Source organism: Oreochromis niloticus, linkage group LG23 (assembly GCF_001858045.2).
Source record: "Oreochromis niloticus isolate F11D_XX linkage group LG23, O_niloticus_UMD_NMBU, whole genome shotgun sequence".
NCBI lineage: Eukaryota > Metazoa > Chordata > Actinopteri > Cichliformes > Cichlidae > Oreochromis > Oreochromis niloticus.
The window spans coordinates 16844365-16864550 of record NC_031986.2 but is presented as its reverse complement, the minus strand read 5'-3'; the positions used below and the strand labels follow the sequence as shown (position 1 = coordinate 16864550).

Genomic DNA, 20186 nt, shown 5'->3' with positions numbered 1-20186 from the left:
AGCTAGCATTGGCTAACCAAAGTAAGACCCTGCCCTTAAATCTTTCTCCATGCAAAGAATGCACTGAGAGGTCCAAGTCAAACGAGAATCTTCCTCCTTGTGCAGCTGATTGGGTTTCCTCTTTCCCCTCACTTTGTTTCTATGTATAATGCTGCAAACATGCAGTTCCAGTAGTGGTTTCTCTCTCACACAGATCCTGTTTTCTTCCCCCCGTCTCTCCTCGTGCACAGATCCAGCTCCTCTGTGCTCTCAGCCCGTGCAGCTCCACCCACCTGCAGATAAAAGCCAAACCCTCACCAGTGCTGCTGTTCAGCGTCTGTCACAAACTCCTTAAAAGCTCAGTGATACCGCAGCAGCAGCAGTACACACAAAGGTAAGTGATGCATCATCAAGCCTTATAGTTAAATGTGTTCATTTTGATTTGGTTTTGCTTTGGCATGGTCGTCTGGTTGCAAGGCAGAGACTGGATCATTTTCCTTTTTTGCCTTTTGGGATTGCACATGCAAAGGAACATGGAAACTGAGAAGCAAAGTAAATGTATCATAAGACATCCTACTTCACAGCTGTGAAGAATGGGCTGAGAGGTCTCCGCAGATCACATCTGACATTTTTCCCAATGCAGAGAAAGAGAGAGAAAGAAAAAGAAAATCCAAAAGAGACACCTGGGAAGAATAACCCAGGCTTAAGCTTGTTAAAATAAATGCACAGTGCAGCGTCTCGGCAGGATTTAGCACCAGTTAGTGGAATGCCTTGACATTTTAGAAAGTTTAGGTGCATGTTTTTCAGGACAGGAGGAAAAAAAGAGCAAGCACTTTTTCCTTCTGTGTTTACGGATAAGGAGATTTAGGTGTTAAGAGCTTTCTAGTAGTAATCTGTCCCGCATAAATAAGAGGAAACAGGATTTAAGAACAAAGTCTCCTTAGCAGAACACTGTTGCTGCAGGCTGGAGACGGAAATTTTTATGCTTCATTAAAATTTTTTTAGAAAACCTCTTCTGCTTCTTCTTTGTCTTCTTCTTCTTCGCTGTCATGCAGAAGTGAAGGTTTTCAGAGTTCCGTACTGCAAGCCAGATTTTAAAATAAATTTTCTCATGTGGTGGTTCAAAATGACACGATGCAAAGCGATCAGACTTATTGTGTCTTTATCCTCTCAGCATAGTTTAAGGACATTAAATCTCAATGTGCACCTGTCCGTAAAGCGTAAACAAATCATGTGTCCATGTTATGATCGTGTTAAATATGTCAAAGATGAAGTTGTTTGGGTTCATTCAAACAATTTTACACTGCAAAGGTGACATTAAAGCAGATTAATTTGGTGCCAGCAGAGCAGCACATGTAATGAGCTATACAGACTTGTGTGATGACTGAGGCGATAAGTTTTGTAAGTGGGAGATGAAAAAGATCTGTTTTTCTCTAAATTCATGTACCATTCTTTAAAAGCAGCACCCATATCTAGGGTTATATATTTCTATTAATAAACTACAACTGTTAATATGGCTTTTGGTAATTTAATGAGCTGTGGATATGAAGAGGTCCAGACAGCTCACATCAAGATAAGATGATTAACCGTTTTTCCATAGCAGTAACATGTCTGGACCTACCAGACATCCAAGAAGCTTGCATGTGTTCTTCATTGTTTTTCTAGGACTGCATTTGTTATGTTGTCAGAAGAGGAAATTTGTTATAAAGTTCAACTCAATCCGCAGATCAGTTTTAAGTTACTTAAAAAGTTTGGATTTGGTGAATGAGACTGTTTGAAGCCTCGCAAATGTGGTCAGTTTGGGGCTTTTTGGGAGGGTTAGTGTTTGCATCCATAGGCCAGGGGGTTGCTGGATCTGCTCAAGTGAGCACTTGAGCAGAAAAGCTTTGCCATTTAAAACTGTTACAACATGCTGAAAAAATAGTAAAGAAAATGTATTTAAGTAGCTTTTTGATGAAAAGAGTCGCACCTCTATGCTAAATGCTAAATCTGAAGCAGCTATTAGCATAGTTTGGAAAAAAGACTGGAAACATATATTTAAAAAAACCCTTTATATGTGTCTGCAAGCAACATTGTGTAAGCAATGTGTCAAAGTTCCTTTACAAATTGCTGTAGAGATTTTAAAAATATGGAGTCTTTTTTTTTAAATCTTTGAACATAACCAAGCTAGCTGCCCCCTCTTGTCTTTGTTGTAAGCTAATGCTCGTGCTAGCTTTCATATTTACTTTACTCTCAGTGTTAGCATCAAACTTTCATCAAAAATCACAATATTTCCCAAATTGGTGAAATATTTCGGTAACCATTTCTTACAGTAAACAGAAATCAAGCTATTTATCAGCTATTTGGCTGCAATTCAGGTCCAATTATTCCACTGTTTAAGGGATACTTCATCTTGTTTGCTAGGAGTAACTGTGAGCAGGCTGTGATTTCACATATTTATTACTCTGTTAATGTCTCTTAACAGCTCTCCTCTCGGAGTCTGACTCCTTTGCAGTTCTCACCTACCGAACAGGAAGTGTTTATGCAGCTCGGAGGGAATGTGCCTCTTGATCCCACAGCTGCAGCCTCTGTGATTTCAGGCCATGTGTCCAAATGCTCTCGTGCTACTGTGCAGAGTACAGCAGCCATAGAAATGTCTCAAATGATGAAATCAGTATCACTTTATGGCAATCTTGCAGTGTTAATCAAATACAGATACTGTTAATGCTTCCACATTAGCTGCTGTCCTGACACGCTTTACTTTCTTTCAAAGCCACAGGTGGTAGCTCTGTTTCAAAACACCACTTTGTAGTTCCAGCTTTAAATTTTGCAGATTTATTACAAAGTGACTCTTATCTAAACTCCTAAGTAGAAGGAGTCGTAGTTCTTATAATCCCTCATAAATAGTGTGCTGCGAAAACATCTGGAAGTAGGAAAAGGGAGGAACATATTTTTTCCCTGAGTGGCATATTTTATGGTGTGACTGTATAACACATTAAGCTTCCCTTGGCTGCTGTCATGTCACCAGTCCAGGCGATGTATGCATGTCACATCAAGCCATAAATGCTCCCCAGTCCACTTTATGATTGCAGTAAAATTGATATGAGTGCATTCAATGACTGATCAGCTGTAGAGGTTTGTGCATTTTGTAGAGTTAGAAAATGCTCAGAGGAAACCATCAAAATGAAATTTCTGGCGATAAAACCCAAAAAAGAACCCTTCTCAAAGCAACATATAATCACCACCCAGTCATTTTTTAAATATTAGACTGCTCCCAACCTCCAAACTACAGCAATTACTACTCCTCTGGAAGGGATCATATACCCACTTGTGCTCGTGATTTTAATATCCTCTGTACTTAAATTGCAAAAGCATTCATCTTAACATGTTGGAAACCTTCTGTGGTTTTTGACGTCAGTTTGAGGACAGAACTTGGCATGTTTGGGTCTTCACCAGCTCATTTTCAGAGGTGTATTTAAGTAGAAACACCAATAAAACATAGTAAAAGTTCTGAAATTACATTATGAAGGTTTGCCAGAAATTAGAGTCTGAAGTTCTTCCCATAAGCATGACTTGAACATTAACAGTCATGTGAAAAAGAGTTTTCACAGAACTCTATGCAGTAAATTTACTGCTTTTGTAGGAATTACGAAGGTAAGTATCTCAAAAATTGTTTGCTGGCCTGGAGCATTCCGCTTTTGTCAACTCAAAGACAGTCTTCTCAGCAAATTCACCCCAAGGTCAGACCACGCAACTCTTAAAGAAACTACAACAAACCCAAGAACTACAGACTCTACAGGCCTCAGTTAGCATGTTAAATGTTAAAGTTCATGACAACACGATTAGAAAAAGATGAAATAAGTCTGACTTGTTTGGTAAGGTTTCCAGGAGAAAGTGTCTTCTCTCTAAAAGAAAACGTGGCAGCAAGGGTTAGGATGGAGATGTTTGGCATAATCCATAATGCACAAAACCAAACAAAGCATATCAACACGAACACTTGATATCAAGCGTCAGCATCACAGTGGTGGCCAAGTGATGATTTGGGTTTGTTTTGCAGCCACAGGAATTCGGCACCTTGCAGTCATTAAGACGACCATGAACTCCTCTGTATAGACTTAAATGTGAGACCATCTGTCTGACAGCTAAAGCTTAGCCAAATTAAGGCATAAAAACGGGCAGTGATCCCAAGCACAGCAGCAAAATTATAACAGAATGGCTGATAAAAAAAAAAAATCAAGGTGTCGCAATGGGTCAGTCAAAGTGCAGGCATGCTGTGGTTGGACCTTAAGAGAGCTGTGCATAAATGAATGCTTGCAAATCTCAATAACCTGAACAAACTTTGTAAAAATGAGGGGTCCAGAATTGGCCCACAATGATGTGACAGACTGTTAAAGTCCAAAAGAAAACTGTTACTTTATTACTTCATTTATTTAGTTAGTTATTGCAACTAAAGGTGCTACAAGCTACCAAATCAGTCTGCAAGTAACATTTTGCTTTTGTAGCCATTTGATCAATTTTTTTAAGAGTCAGGCCTCTCCGTGCTTTTACAAAACAGAACAAAATAAAATACATCTAAAGGTTTAAAATAATATATATGTTATGTCTATGTTATTTTTAAGACTTTTATTGTTAAGTTTTTTTTGTAAAATGTTATATTTGACCTCATGTGCTTTCTACAAAGTATTTAAATGAAAACATCTGTGAAGACACAAGGTGAAATCACCATTTAGTGCAGCTGCTGAAGGCGACCATCAACTTTCCAACCACCTGTTTCACGCATGTTTTAAATTTGCATTTTAAAAACAAAGCAAGTGGAAAAACTCCAGTTTTTTTTCAATTATGCACTACATCTGGATGGAAAGTTTACAGTGGACATCTGAAATGTGACAGCTGAACTTCTGTTCTTCTACACTGGACAATATTTCCCACTGAAATAGGAAGCAGAAAAGCACAAACATTAGTGCTTGAGTAAATGTAGTATCCGATCGGAAATTGGAAAAACAGAGGCAACACAGTGTGTGCTGTTCCCTGATTTGCTCATAACTGGAAATCTATTTATGCAGCTGCAGAATTCTCCAGTGGAGTCTGTGGTTTTAGCACAGTATTACTGATCAGATCTGATTATTAGCCAAACATTGTTATTACTTTTAAAAATGTTCTTTCACTGGTCCATTTTTAGCGCCAGCTAAATACGAGGGAGAACAAGAAAGATTGCAGCAGAGACCGCACAAAGTTCAAGGGAAAGCTCTAAATCTGATGCAAGCATTTCTTTGTTGGGGTGGAACATCTACCTATAAAATCTCCCTATTTAAATCAAATTCGATAAGATCCAAAAATAAACGTTCTCATCCTTTCTTCTCATTGAATTTCTTTTTCTTTAAACATGGAAACAACCTAAAGTGCCTCTTCGGTCTGGGTTGCTATTAACTGCTGTCCACTGACATCAGATACTCTATTTTGACAGAACTCAAAAGCTAATAGGAAAATAATTCTCCTCCCACTCCAGTTTTTGCCCTGAAATGAAAATTGTGGGCAGGCACTTGGTGACTTGTGGTTCCTAGAACTGCAGGAGAGGGAAAAATATGTCAGTGAGATGGGTGATGAGGTTGGGTGGACTGCGTGGGTGTATATGCAACGCTTTTCAAAGGCTAGTGTGAGCGGTGAGCAATTAAAAATCCAGGTGCTACATCCATGCATTGTGGCATTTGAGGTTTTATGTAGATGTGACCTCAACGGCAAAAGCAGAAAAATATATATATAAGAAAGCGCAGACAGCAAAGATGGAGAGATTGGAAGCTGAGCTGGGGAAGCGTTCACACCCATTTTGCTTCATTTTTTAACTCACTGCTTAGGGGGAAGAGTTAATATTCTCACTATCAAGATGAGCAGGAAGAGGGAGAAATGATCAAAAGTTACTTGATGATTGAGCCGAGATGAATCAGCTGCTTACAGTGAATACAAAAGAGAAAAGCTGCACAGGATCCAGAATATAACCTGTGCTTGTTGGAGAATGACAAGGAGGAAAATGGGGATGATGATGATTCACAAAACCTAGTATAAATTACGCCAACATCAAAAATAAATCTTATTATTAAAAACGCACCCTTTGCCAGGATATGTTTTTTTCCCCACTTGACTAATGAATCAAGTATCAACCCAGTCTGTGAAAAAGGCAAATAGACAAAATAGATTGTATTGATGAACTGAAAATCTGAGTAGTAATGTAGTTTGGCACCCTCTATTGAGCCACTTGCCTCACTACAGGTCCTGTCTGATAGATATCATTATTAGTGGAGCTGTTTTGAGTTTATTTTCCTCTTTTGGCTCTGGATATAGCGAGTTAGTTTTTTTTGGCTTCAGGTGTGTGTTGTTGTCCTTGTCTGCTGAAACTCCAAGCATACCCGCAGTGTGAGTACAGACTCCAGACTGAGACTGTAGAGGTGGAGTGTTTTTCTTATAAAGGTTAGCATCAGCTCACACAAATTCATGCAGTGGGTCGCACGTAGACTCAGGTACATTCCCCAGATGTCGTCTTGGCGCTCGTGTTCCTGTCAGCTGATTGTTGCATTCCTTTGTGTTTGTGTGTAGGAGCTCAAAAGCGTTTCCACATTACACTGACAGAATTGTTACACACATTATTGTATGAGAGTATTGCGTTTTACGAGGTCAGATGGGTTTGTTTTGACCATCCAAAAGTGATGTTCATATTTTAGTGTGTTTTGACTCAGTCTATTTGAAAAAAAAAAACAAAACAAAAAAACACGGTCAGTTGAAGAGAACAACATCTGTATTGTTCTTGGGTCTGCTGGAGCTCAGGTAGTGAAATCCCCATGGCGATGTTGTTGAAATGAAATAAAGCACGATGCTGAAGCCTGAACTGCAAAGTGAAAATGTAGATCTGGTTGAACAAGCACTACAGCTGCAGTGCTGTCTGCAAAAATCAGTGAAACCCTTTATTTGACTAAAGAAAACATAGCCCCATTAATCATTTTGCACCACCATGAGCCAGATCATTTCATGCTTTCTTTGTGCTAACTTCAATTTAATTCAATTTTATTTATATAGCACCAAATCACAATAACAGTTGCCTGCCTCAAAGTGTCTTAATAATAATGTATACTTTATTGACCCCCGTGGGGAAATTCCTCTCTGCATTTAACCCATTCACTCAGTGAAGCAGTGGGCAGCCATTGGATGCCTGGGGAGCAGTGTGTAGTGTGTAGGGAGGTTACCTTGCTCAGGGGTACCTCAGGCCAGCCGTTCAGTGGATTCGAACCCCTGACCTTCCGATCATGGGGCCGCCACTCTACCTCCTGAGCTATCCCTGCACCTTTACAATGTATGGTAAAGACCCTACAATAATAGAGTCAAACCCTAACAATTAGACGACTCCTTTGAGCAAGCACCTGGTGACAGTGGGAAGGAAAAACTCCCTTTTAACAGGAAGAAACCCCAGGCAGAGCCAGTCTCAGGGAGGGGCAGCCATTTGCCGTGACCGGTTGGGGATGAAAGGAGGAAGACAGGACAAAAGACACACTTAAAAAATCCTAAATTCACTTTGACCTAGTCAAAGTGAATTTAGGATTCAGGTCTATGGTGACCCGTCCAGATAAGAAGAGAGGAACCTTTGTCACACTAAGAGCTTCCTAACCCATCAGTATTGCTGCATAGTACTTTCTTTACTTATGTTTAGTCATGCTCTTGGAAATGATGCACAGTGAAGTTTGGCATTGTTTTGCTGAAGATAGCAATGTCTTCCCAGAAATGTAAAAATAGGTCTGGACTAATGTTCTTCTAAAACCTATTAAGGTTTCTCACGTGACATCATGTGCACAATGTTTGAACGTTGTCCACCATATTGGACTATTGCTATTAGTGTACTCCCCAAATGGTTGGCAGTGGTTTGTGGGGGTTGCTGGCTGTCAGGGGAAATCGAATGCAAACAAGCTGCACCACCAAGAACCTCATAGTGATTGCTTTGATTCCTAGCAGGTTGTAACGGTTGCCTATAGTTTTTCATGTTTGTAGTAAAGCTTGAAAAAGTATGATGCAAGCCAGAATAGGAAATTGTATTTTTTAAAAGGTGCAACTTTTAATTTGAAGGCAAGCAGTCTCCATTTCCAGTTTCTTTTGTGGTTTTCACTGTTTTACGGAGTGTAGCCGGATAGTGCTTGTCATCATGTCCGTCACTTCCATTCAAACTGAGGACCATTCAAACTGCAACAATATATGCTAGCAACCAAAGCAACCAGAAGGAAGTTTTTGCCAACCGGTTGGAGAATTTCCCTTAGCGACAAGTTGCCAAGGGGTCAATGTGGTCTGTAAGCTTGCATACCTACAGAAGGACTTAATTACTTTCCCTGCAATTGACATCAACTTCCAGCAGCCACTCACAACCAATCAGGGAGTACTTATTGTTTTCCTGATGACCAGTGGTTGCAAGATGTTTGCAGACCAGTCTCTAGGTTTGTGTAACTGGGGCCTTATTCACTTCATCCACTTGATCCTAAATTGTGACCATGATTGCAACGCATCCAAAATGTTGGATAAGTTAACACCACATGGTCAGAGGATGTCTGGAAAACCTCAGTACATATTGTTTAGCATTAATGGAGCTTAACACTTTATTTATAAATGTATAAATATTTGAAGTATCATGGCATTCACAAGGTACTGATATCTGAACATGGAGAGGAAAAACGCTCTGCCTAGTTGTTACCATGTGCGCTTCACATTACTGTACTCCTCAACCATTTTAGGCTCGAGAGAAAAATTCCAATGGTTCCTGAAAGATGAGAATTTTAATTTTTTAATCTTACAGCCAAAATGACAATGTGTCCATTAGGCCAGTATAAATCTCGCTCAGTAAGTTTTCTGGATATTGTTTTGAAATTGTTTTAGAATTCTGGAGTTTTTCTCTTGCGTTTGGATTTGTTCACTAACAATGGTCACAGCCATTCAGCATTAATTTGTAGCCTTGACACTTGCATACAAAGGCTTCTCTGTCAATGATCAGTATGTATCATTGGTGTTGAAATTTCAAAAGTTTGCTTTATATCCTGCAGCACAGTTAGTTTCCCACTCTTATTGGAAAAGAAGGACCCTCTGTTTAAAGTCCAAAAGTCAAGCCTGACCACAGGCAATTAAGACTGGCACCCGTGTCTATAAGCAATGACATGCCTCTGTTCCTCACCGTTTGTTTATCAAGCGATAGATTCCCCCCATCTGGAATAAGTCAGGGGAGGAACACAGAGGAGAAATGGAAATGTGATTATTTCCAAATCCAATCTGGAGGTGATAAAAGACTTGTGGCTCATCACCAGGCAAAGCCAGCTGCGGTTGTATGTATTGGCAAAGAGGCTGAGAGGAACCAGGAACCACAGTGGGCTGAGTAGTCTTTGTTGCATGAGATTGTCATCGAGTGCGGGGTGTGGAGGTGTCTGAAGAGATTTCATCAAAGCTGAGGTCATGCACAAGGTGAAAGTCTAAATCATAGGAGGGATTCTAAGTGGATTCTATTTGGTTGTTGTTGCAGAGAGGAAATATTTATTGTCAAGCTATTTGTTGAGGGACACAGCGAGACCATATTGTGTTGAAAAAAGACGTTTGAAAGTAGTTGTTTTTCATCTGCAGCTTTTGTCAGGGTCATTGTGAAACATAATTGTGAATGCATAATGGTCATGCCTAGTTTCCTGACTAGAATAAACTCTTCAGTTTGTCCAATAATTTTGTCAGAAACAATGACTGTGTCTTGAAAGCGGCATTATTAGAGCATGTGCTTTTACTTTAAGCAGCTCATAACTACATGCTTCTTGATAAAGAATTGCAAACCTTTCGTTGTGCCGGGAGAAGCTGTTCCTCTTAAATCTTAAAACGAAGGTGGAAAGCAAATACGTGAGAATTTTACTGCAGTCATTGTAATGGAAAAAAATGTAATAACCCAGAACAAAATGATTCAGGTTTCTTTATTTTTTGTGTTAAAATGTTTGCCACGCAAGGTACTCAAGTATCAAAGCTGAACACAGTGCAATGTCGTTATAATTCAATACTTATTGCAATTTAGTCTGTGGTCTAGACGCTCCAATTGCTTTCCCATTAAACCGTCTGGAAACCAAAAAATGACTGATGATATCGACCGTCTGTAAATAAAGGCTAGCTGTATAATTAAGGGCAGCTACCTTGACAGTGTGACATAATCAGTTAATAAGCTTTAATAAACTCCTCGACTGTATCACAGCACCACAACACTGGTGTAGAGTGGACCATGCTTGCGTTTTGATTCGGATGTTTGCATGCACTTGCCTGTATTGAATGTCAGTTGTGTTCATTTCCATACATTTGTTATACTTGCCACTTGGAAAAGGCATTTTTAATCTCAATAATACCTATTATCTGGATAAATAAATGATATATATTATATGAATCATCTGCCACAACATGTCCAGCCAAATATTGTCTGTTGCCACCTCTATGTCATGTATGTTGGTCTTCAAAATTTGGTTAGACATGTGTATACTTTAATAGGCAAAGCAGTTGTAGTGTGTACACAGATGTGCCTAAAAAGGTGGCTGGCCAGTGACAGGTGTACTTACTGAAATGGTCTGCCACAGGTGTACCCAATGGGGAGAATATGAAGGAATTTTTATGACGTTTTTGCAACAAATTGTTAATTAACTGCTTGAAAATGGTAAAACCTAAACTAAAACTGCATAGAAACAGTCGCCTCACAGCTGATTTTTGCTCACTATGACAAATGGTGTGGGAGGCAATGCCAAGGAAGAAAAGTAATAATAAAGAACCTAGCCGAGCATAACATGTACTTGCGTTGTTTGCTTTGTAGCAAACCCACCAGTTAAAAGTGGGTATGTTTTTGTATGCTTTATGTCTCTGAGCCATGAAGAGCGGCATAACCTTGGAGGTCCTCATTGTTATTTCCTTGCCAAACATGTGTTCCTTTTTTGTCTGCAGAGCGATTTCCCAACGTGTGAAACCATGTTCTGCTTAGAAGCTCAATATTTGAGGATCAGTCTCCTGCTGGCTTTATAGCTGAAAAAGATTAAACAAGTGATTTTGCTCCAAGATTGAATGTTTGGAGATGCATGAAAAGCAAAAGATTGTCTCGCCTAAAATGTGACATTAAAACGCTGACATGACTGAAATTCAGTCAGTTGGCAAACGGTTTTTGATTGAAGCGGTCTGTTCTTTTTTTCTCTGGAAGAAATTCATTAAAAATGTAAAACAGCAGCAGAAACTCTGGAATTTTAATGACTATTTAAATGAAATCTTCCAACAGTGAGTTTCCAAATATTTTGTGCCTAAGGGTGGATTTATGGAACCATTGCATAGGTCTTTGAGTACAAAGAGGAAAGGACTATGGGTATGCAACCCACACAGAACTGCTTGTGTGCAGTCCTCCAAAAACAGCCCAGTTGTGCACTGGTAGAAACATTTGCTCACGACAAGGAAGGTGCATGAACAACTATAAAAAGGCATGCATAAGGGCTGCAGTGGACCAATTTCATTGTATTTAACACTTTGTTCCACATTATGACCTACATCTAGTTCCTCCATGGACCAGCTGCACAAATGTTACGGGTGCTTCCCCATGTTTTGACTCAGGTGGTTTCTCTGATTGGGGTGATATCTCTGTAACACAAGGTTACACAAAGTTTGAATGCTGAGGACGTTTACTTAAATATTAAAGATATCAGTTATCAGTTATTTATGCTATATGGGTCTTGTACAGTCACTGTTGATGGGTTACATTAGGGTAGTAGCAGCAGCAACTGCTTCATAATAGTGCTTTCCAACACTTATACACATATGGCACTTTCAGTTGTTTTTCAATTTTTTACTTCAGGCATTGAATCTAAAAATTGAACCAATATAGAATATATAGAACCACCAACTCTTCTAACAATCTTCCTTACAGTCTTTCCTATTACCTTGGTCTTCTTGTGACCACTATGTACTTTAAACACAAAGAAATACGTAGATTAGAGGCAGTTTGCATATATATCTGTATTTTACCTTGTTAAATATTTGGGGTTCAAGCACAAACCATAAGTCTGAAAAAGTTTCATAAATTAGGTGTGTTTGTTGTTGCTTCCCTCTTCCCTCTGAGGTTTAATCCTCAAAAGGCAAAGACATAATGAGTGAACTGATCCTCCACAAACAGGGGTTCATCACACCTGAAGCAAACAAACCTAAACAGACATTTTCATCCCAAATATTGTGCTAGTTCTGACAGTCAGTTACAGTCAGTGATATTAAAGGCCATGTTCTTTGAAAACCAAAAAAGGTGATACAGAATTCAATTACAATTTGTCATTCAGTTATGATCGTCTGAGTTCTGAAGCAAAAGTTCAGTGTTGTGAATCAGTGTTGTAGTGTTTAAGTGTGATCTTTTTTTTCCTTAATGTATTTTTAAAATTAACTTTTAGTTAACTGCGAGTTTTATGGCATTTGGTTTTTTCTCTGAACATTTCATTGTTGGTGTTGTGCTTCAAACTTTAACAGCTCTCATAAGAACAGACTCCACAGCCTCAAGCAGTCTGACCTATTTGACCGGACTAGAGTTTCACTCTTTCCTTTCAAAATTAATCTCCAGTCCATATGTGCTGTTTAATCACATATTTAAACTGGTTTTCTTGAAGCATTTACATCCAAGACTTCATAAATTACAAAATTCTGATAAGAGTCAAACCCAGCTTTAGTAAACTTCCAGGCTACACTTGAGTGTTCATTCATAGAGCTTTTAATGTTTACTTTCACTGTTATCCTTCAAAAACTCAGTGAACGCCTGAACTTAGAACCTCCAAATTTCTCAAGTAGTCCTCCAAAAGCCTGAGCTCTTCAAACTGACAGTTAAGCTTTTGACTGTCCAAACTGACAATCTGTCCTCAAACAGTAACTCCCCCTTTTAAAGTTTTTTACTTAGCCTTTTACTTTACTTTATTTTTTATTTATATAGCACATTTAATAACAACAAAATGTTGGCCAAAGAACTGTACAAAGATAAAAATTACACAGTAACAAATGACATCAATAACAAATACCTGGCAACAGATGAGTAAGTAGATAGATAGGTAACTCTCATGCAGTGTTGAAAGCCAATGAGTAAAAGTGTTTTTTAAGATACGATTTGAAAAGATTGACGGTCGGGGCCTTTCTAATGTGGAGAGGTAAATCATTCCACATTTTCGGCGCCACAACCGCAAATGCCCGGTCACCTCTGTGAACCAGTCTCGACTTAGATGTGGCCAGATCACTTGATCTAAGAGCTCTAGGGGGCATATAAGGCTGCAGTAAGTCACACAGATATTCTGGAGCCTGTCTGTTCAGTGCTTTATAAGTCATCAATAAAATTTTTCTATTTAATTCTAAAGCGGTCTGGGAGCCAGTGAAGTGAGGCAAGCACCGGGGAAATATGTTTGTGTCTCTTTGTACGTGTCAGGAGACGAGCTGCAGCATTCTGGACCAGCTGGAGCCGTGCTAGACAAGACTGGCTAACGCCTACATATAAAGAATTACAAGAGTCCAGTTGAGATAAAAGCGTGAATTGCCCATTCTAGGTTTTTAGTCTCGGTCGTTGTGTCCTTGCGCCCGGTGGCGCCAGTGTCCGGCAGCCTCGCCTCTGTCAGTGCGCCCCAGGGTGGCTGTGGCTACAATGTAGCTTGCCATCACCAGTGTGTGAATGTGTGTGTCAATGGGTGGATGACTGGATGTGTAAAGCGCTTTGGGGTCCTTAGGGACTAGTAAAGCACTATACAAATACAGACCATTTACAATTTTACCATTTTTAAAAGATAAGAATGATCTTACCTTGGATAAGGACCGCTGTACAACAGAGTTAATTTGTTTCTCAAAGGTAAACTTATTATCCAGTATAACCCTCAAATTTTTTGCATGCGGTTTAACAAAAGGTACTAAACTGTCAAGATCTGGGGTTCTAGAATTACAGCTTGGTCCAAAGATGATCACTTTTTTTCCTTGTTAAAATTAAGAAAATTTGAGGCCATTCAGGTCTTAACTTCGTCGAGACACTGAAATAAAGATTCCAGCGAAGCAGGGGTGTTATTCTTTAGCCGGACTGAGTGTCGTCATCATATAAATGAAAACAGATGTTGTGTTTTCTGAAAATTAAGCCTAGATATAGATAGAGAACAGAATTGGGCTTAACCCGGATCCCTGTGGAACACCGCAAGTAAAGGGAGCTGAAGACCGCAGTGCTCCAGTCGGGAGATCAAGATGCTGTGATCGACAGTATCAAAGGCAGCGGTCAAGTCTAAGAGCAAAAGCACAGCCGATTCACATGAGTCAGTGGCTAATAAAAGATTGTTAAGAACTTTTAAGAGTGCAGTTTCGGTACTGTGAGTGGCTTTAAAGCCCGACTGAAACCTCTCTAGGATATTGTGAATATTTAGAAAGGATTGCAACTGAACAAATACAATCTTTTCTAAGATTTTTGACAGAAACGAGAGCTTAGAAATAGGTCTCAAATTTGCAAGGACAGAGGAATCAAGATTAGGTTTTTTGAGGTTTTTTAGACTTTTAGGCACAAGACTCCAAAAGGTCCTGTGTTATGTGTGTTGGTATTTTATAAGCACAGTAGTTTGAATGTTGAATGCACAATGTCAAACTCGTCTGAAGCACATCCAAGAGTCTTTCTGTCTTTGAGTGCTTTTTAGTAGTTTTTTCAATTACTGAAGATCAGCACTCACACAGACTTGAACTCTAAAGACTTTACTGAAGACTTTTACATGCTATTATGTTTGTCACGTCCGGTGTGGCAGACGTGTGGAGTGTAGATAAGGACCCAAGATGCAGACTGCTTAAGTGGTGAGCGAGCTTTATTAACCAAAGGGTGACACAAACAGAGATGAGGTGGACAAAAACCAAAAGCTAAGAGTAAACTAAACTGGGAAAAGCTAAGCAAAACCAAACCTGAAACCTTGAAACCTTGAGACATGAAACGGAGATGCAGGGAGAGTAATGCAGCCAGAATACACAGGAAAATGGAGGAGAATAACACAGACAAACCAGCAACGAGGACGGGTGAACACACACTATAAATACACACCAGTAATCAGGGGATGGGAAACAGGAGGGAAACACACCTGGGAGACATAACAGCTGACGAGGCAGGGGAAACGTAAACAGAACACGCTGACATAAGACAGAGACCTTCAAAGTAAAACAGGAAACACATATGCAAGGACACAGACTAGGAAACGTGGACTTAACACAGGAATAGATGGGCAGAACAGAATAAACACTAAACAGGAGGAACAGAACCAAAACCACAATAATAGAAAACATGAAACGCTGGGTCAAAAGGACCCAGGATCATGACAATGTTGCCTCTTGGCTTATCTCAGGATCAAACTTATAACCTTGAAATATGTAGATATTGTTCAATAACATTATGAGGCTTCGAGAAAGTGGTGGAGAGAAGATTCTGAAAGCTTCTGCTGGTAGTTTTCTCTAGCAATTAATTATTTAATATTGAAATATGTATATAGTTAGATGAGAAGTGCAGTCACTTCACAGTAAGTGGGTCCTGGGTTTATGTCCACCAGTCAGCTGGGGCCTCTCTGTGTAGAGTTTGCCTGTTCCCCCTGTTCCTGTGTGGGTTCCCTATGGGTACTCCGGCTTCCTCCCACAGTACAAAGATTGTAAACTGGCTGTAAGTGTGCATATCTGAATGGGTGTCCACATCTCAGTGTTAACCCTGCAGTAGATGGCAACCTGTGCAATAGCTACTGCAACATATTCAAATCAACCCTAACATCTCTAACATGCTGATTTTGCAGATAAACTGGACACATAAGTATTTCCATTCTAAAAATAATCCCCTGGAAACATCCAGCCAACACGACTTAGCTATCTTTTTAGAATAATAGCTCTAAAAAATGTAAGCAAGCCTTACTTCAGTTATTGCAGCTTTCCAAAATGTTTGATCTCTTTGGTTCGGTTTCAGGACACACAAACACTGCAGCTGAGGAAAACATGCATTCACCCATCAGTGTTTATTTTCACACAGTGCTTTTGGCAGTGCTTAGCTGATCTCCTTAGCGCAGACATGTTTAAAGAATTAAAGATTATGTTCAAAACTGGCCACATCCCCTGTGGGGCCTCTTAATTACAATATGTACGTATGAATCACTTGAAAGATGTGGGAGGCTTTTACACAGTGTTTCTAAATAGATGTCTAAGCAAGGTCACATATGTGCAGTGGAGAGTTTTGGCGATTTTCTTTGGTTTGACAATAGTGAATTTTGTAAGCTCTTGAAAGCTGGCATTTGAATTCATCTATGTACCTGTATGGTTTAAGAGCATGGCCATAAACCATTAAGAGGCTTAATTATTATTACTATTATTTTCTTCTCTAAATAATTAAATGCTGTTTGCACAGCATTTATCCCATTGATGAGTAGCACAAGACACCCTAAATGACCAAACTCTATTTACATTAATTAAGTAAATTACCTATAAGTAAATAATACATTCATTATACAAATATTATCAGTATCAACCAATAAAGCTGTTTACTTGTGTTACAAACTGTGAAGTTTATTTGCTTTTACAAAACAGCATTTTCTGTATTTTATGGGAAGATGTGTAGTGGCTTTGGAAACTAATTCATATTCACCTAAAGAATCAAGATGCCTTCAAGATGCCTTCAAGGATACCTCTAACTAGATATACAGATATGAAGATTTTTCATGTGTGTAGATGCTTTCATTTAATTTCACTGAAATTTTTATATCTGTCTTATAGTTCCACTTTTTGTTTCTCCATTGCAGAAAATGGTGGCTGTACCCCTCCATTCTTTCTATCTTCTCATCACAGTGTTACAGCTATGTTTACTATACCTCGCTCATGGTGGGGTGTATTATGGACATAAACAGCCACCTCAACAGCCCCAGCCATTGCCACAATATGATGCATATCCACAGCAACAGTTTCTGGAGAATGAGATGCCAATACTTCCTCAGTATGGACAAGAGTTTCCTCAACCGCCATTGCACATGGGCAAAGAGAGACCACTGACAGATGGCAAAGGTGAGTTCAATAAGTTTGTGAAAAATTACTTTTAGCTCCTGCATCTTGTCTAATACCATAATTAATAAGCTAACAACCTGCTGTAAATCAAATCAAATACGTCAGTGGGTCCTTTTTACATATTTATCTATATAGTCTAACAACATATGACATGAACTAAATTCTTACCTTTTTCATTGACTAACTAACAGCTTTTTACTAAAAAGTGCCTTCCAATTATATTATAAATACAGGGGAGATGGCATAAAACTGACAAGATATTAACTTAAGTGCACTGCTATGATAAATTAATTATAAATAAATGACTTTATTAGTTCATTTATTTATAATTAAATGACCTAATAAGGGGTCGTCCATTTTCAGATGCAGTGAGTAGTAGCTGTATTATTTTTTTTTAGTTAACATCCCTCACTAACTACTGATAACTGATCATGTCAGATCATTATTTAGTGGGTAAACACTTACCTCTTTTAGTATTTTCCTTGACAGGACAAACCTTTCCCAGAGGAGCTAAAGGTCCACGCCCTCCTGTTCCAGGGGTAAAAGGTCTCCCAAAAGGACTGCAAGGAATTCAGGGTCCCCCAGGGCCAACAGGACCACCAGGACCACAAGGCCCTCCTGGGCTACCAGGACAGGGATTGCCAGGTTTACCAGGAAAGCCAGGCCCTCCTGGTCCTTCTGGCTACCCAGGAGTTGGAAAACCTGGTATGCCAGGATTGCCAGGAAAACCTGGAGGACCTGGATTACCAGGATCAAAAGGTGATCTCGGTCCTAATGGTGATGTAGGAGTAACTGGACCTCCTGGGCCTCCGGGACTTCCAGGTCCCTCAGGACTCCCCGGGATTCCAAAAGCAGGAGATCAGGGACTTCCAGGACAGCGAGGTCCTCTAGGGGAGCCTGGCCAAAAAGGTCTGCCTGGGCTTCCTGGTCCTCCAGGGCCAAAAGGAGACAAAGGACTTGGTATACCTGGTTTTCCAGGTTTGAAAGGGCCTGGTGGACCACCAGGTCCACCTGGACAGGTGGGCATTGCTGGCATTGGTAAACCTGGTATGAATGGTCTTCCTGGGCAACCAGGAATACCAGGAAAGCCTGGTTCTCCTGGAGAACCAGGACTGGCAGGGGCACCTGGTGATAGAGGCCAACCAGGTGTACCAGGTGTACCAGGAATTGGAAAACCAGGAAAAGATGGTTTCAGAGGGCAACCAGGGGTATCTGGAGGGAAGGGGGAACCAGGTCTCCCTGGTTTACCAGGGAACCCAGGCTTGCCAGGTTATGGTACACCTGGGTTTCCAGGACCTAAGGGTCATAAGGGACATGCTGGTCTTCCTGGAGCACCAGGTCCAAAAGGTGATAAAGGTCACCCAGGTCTCACAGGTGACATTGGTTCCACTGGTTCAAGTGGAATACCTGGCCCACCAGGTCCAATAGGCCTTCCTGGTAGTCTTGGCTTCCCAGGATTAAAAGGAGATGATGGTGTCATAGGACCAAGAGGAAATCCAGGAGTAAAGGGTCAGACAGGTCCTCCAGGGCTTCCCGGACAGTCTGGTAGATCAGGAGAAGGTGGACAACCAGGACCAAGAGGCTTACAAGGGCCCATTGGCCCAAAAGGAGAAGCTGGTGTTAGGGGTTTACCTGGTGCCCCTGGTGCTGCAGGATTAACAGGAACAAGAGGAGAAGGAGGACAGGCTGGAGAGAAAGGCCCCCAGGGGCCACAAGGTATTCCAGGGCTTACAGGACCAGGGGGCCCAATTGGACCCCCTGGGCTTCCTGGACGAAAAGGCGATGCAGGCTTACCAGGTAAACCTGGCTATCCTGGTGATGGCGCCCCAGGACCCCCAGGTCTTGTTGGTCCACAAGGTAACCCCGGTCCCAGTGGTCCTCCTGGATTTCCAGGGCAACCGGGACAACCTGGACCCCCTGGACCTCCTGGACAACCTGCTTCATTTCCTGACCTTGGACAGATCCTTCCTATGACTGGCCCATACAGTGGCCAAAAACAAGGTTACAAGAACCCAAATGGAGGTGAGATTGGTGGAAATGGCCCTGAGCTGCCTGCATTCACAGCTAAACTCACAAACCCATTCCCTCCTGTGGGTTCCCCTGTCATCTTTGACAAACTCTTGCACAATGGCAATCAGGATTACAGTCCCCAGAATGGTGTTTTTACCTGTAGCATACCAGGGATCTACTACTTTTCTTACAATGTACACTGCAAAGGAGGTAATGTGTGGGTGGCACTGATGAAGAATAATGAGCCAGTTATGTACACTTATGATGAGTATAAAAAAGGATTGCTAGATCAGGCTTCAGGGAGTGCAGTACTCCCATTAAGAAAAGGAGACACTGTGCATATACAGTTACCATCGGAGCAGGCAGCAGGACTTTATGCTGGTCAGTATGTGCACTCCACATTTTCTGGATACCTACTGTACATTATGTAATAAAATATAAAAAAGGTGAGAATAATAGCACAGATCTGACCATAATGTAAGTAAAACTACTTCAGTCACAAGGTACAATGTAGGTCAAGTTAAACGGGTTACATCGAGAATTAGGAAGATCTTCTTTAGTTCTTACTGTAGTTATTACTATTATTATTATAATTAATATTATTATTATTATTAGTATCAATATTATTATAACAATACTATATGTACCACAACTGTATTTACTTACAAATAAATATCAGAAAGGGAAGTTATAAAACCATGGCCAAAATTTGTACATAAATGTTATGATAAATCACTTGGCTTTTAGCCATTCCATTGTCTTAATTACACATATATTCTTATATTCATCTACAGATAGTATATCATGGCTTCTGATAACTCCTCATACAGTGCAGATTTACAGTATATCTTCTTTTTATTCACTTGACAGGACAGCAGTTTCTGCTCTACAATTTTAAACCGCATACTGGGCACGTACGAACCTATCACTTTATTTTTTTTAGTTATAAATTACAGTTGGGTTATATATTAGGGTTCATCATGTAATTATTAAATTATTGTTAGACTTTTTTTGTTTTTTGTAATGTTGAGGTTTTTAATATGAAAAGATATTCATATGCATTTTAACACACTTATTCATTTAACAATAACATAACCATTGGGTATTTTATAAAATTTCACACCAGTCCACACAGTCCAAAACGGAACAGC

At 40.1% G+C, this 20186-nt stretch overlaps 1 protein-coding gene across 1 annotated transcript; it reads left to right on the top strand.

Annotated features, from left to right (window-relative positions):
- The first annotated feature begins 170 nt into the window (after positions 1–170).
- LOC100693347 (collagen alpha-1(VIII) chain) lies at positions 171–19965 on the top strand. The gene is made up of 3 exons (XM_003446610.5): positions 171–373; positions 16767–17025; positions 17515–19965. Exons 2-3 carry the CDS (start codon positions 16770–16772, stop codon positions 19464–19466), a joined length of 2208 nt encoding a protein of 735 aa, XP_003446658.1. The 5' UTR covers positions 171–373; positions 16767–16769; the 3' UTR covers positions 19467–19965.
- Positions 19966–20186: the final 221 nt, after the last annotated feature.

Bases quoted from the DNA above. Each gene is read 5' to 3' on its own strand.
- LOC100693347 (XM_003446610.5), top strand. From the start codon at position 16,770: ATGGTGGCTGTACCCCTCCATTCTTTCTATCTTCTCATCACAGTGTTA. The intron at 17,026-17,514 runs GTGAGTTCAATA...TTTCCTTGACAG, and splicing joins ACCACTGACAGATGGCAAAG to GACAAACCTTTCCCAGAGGA.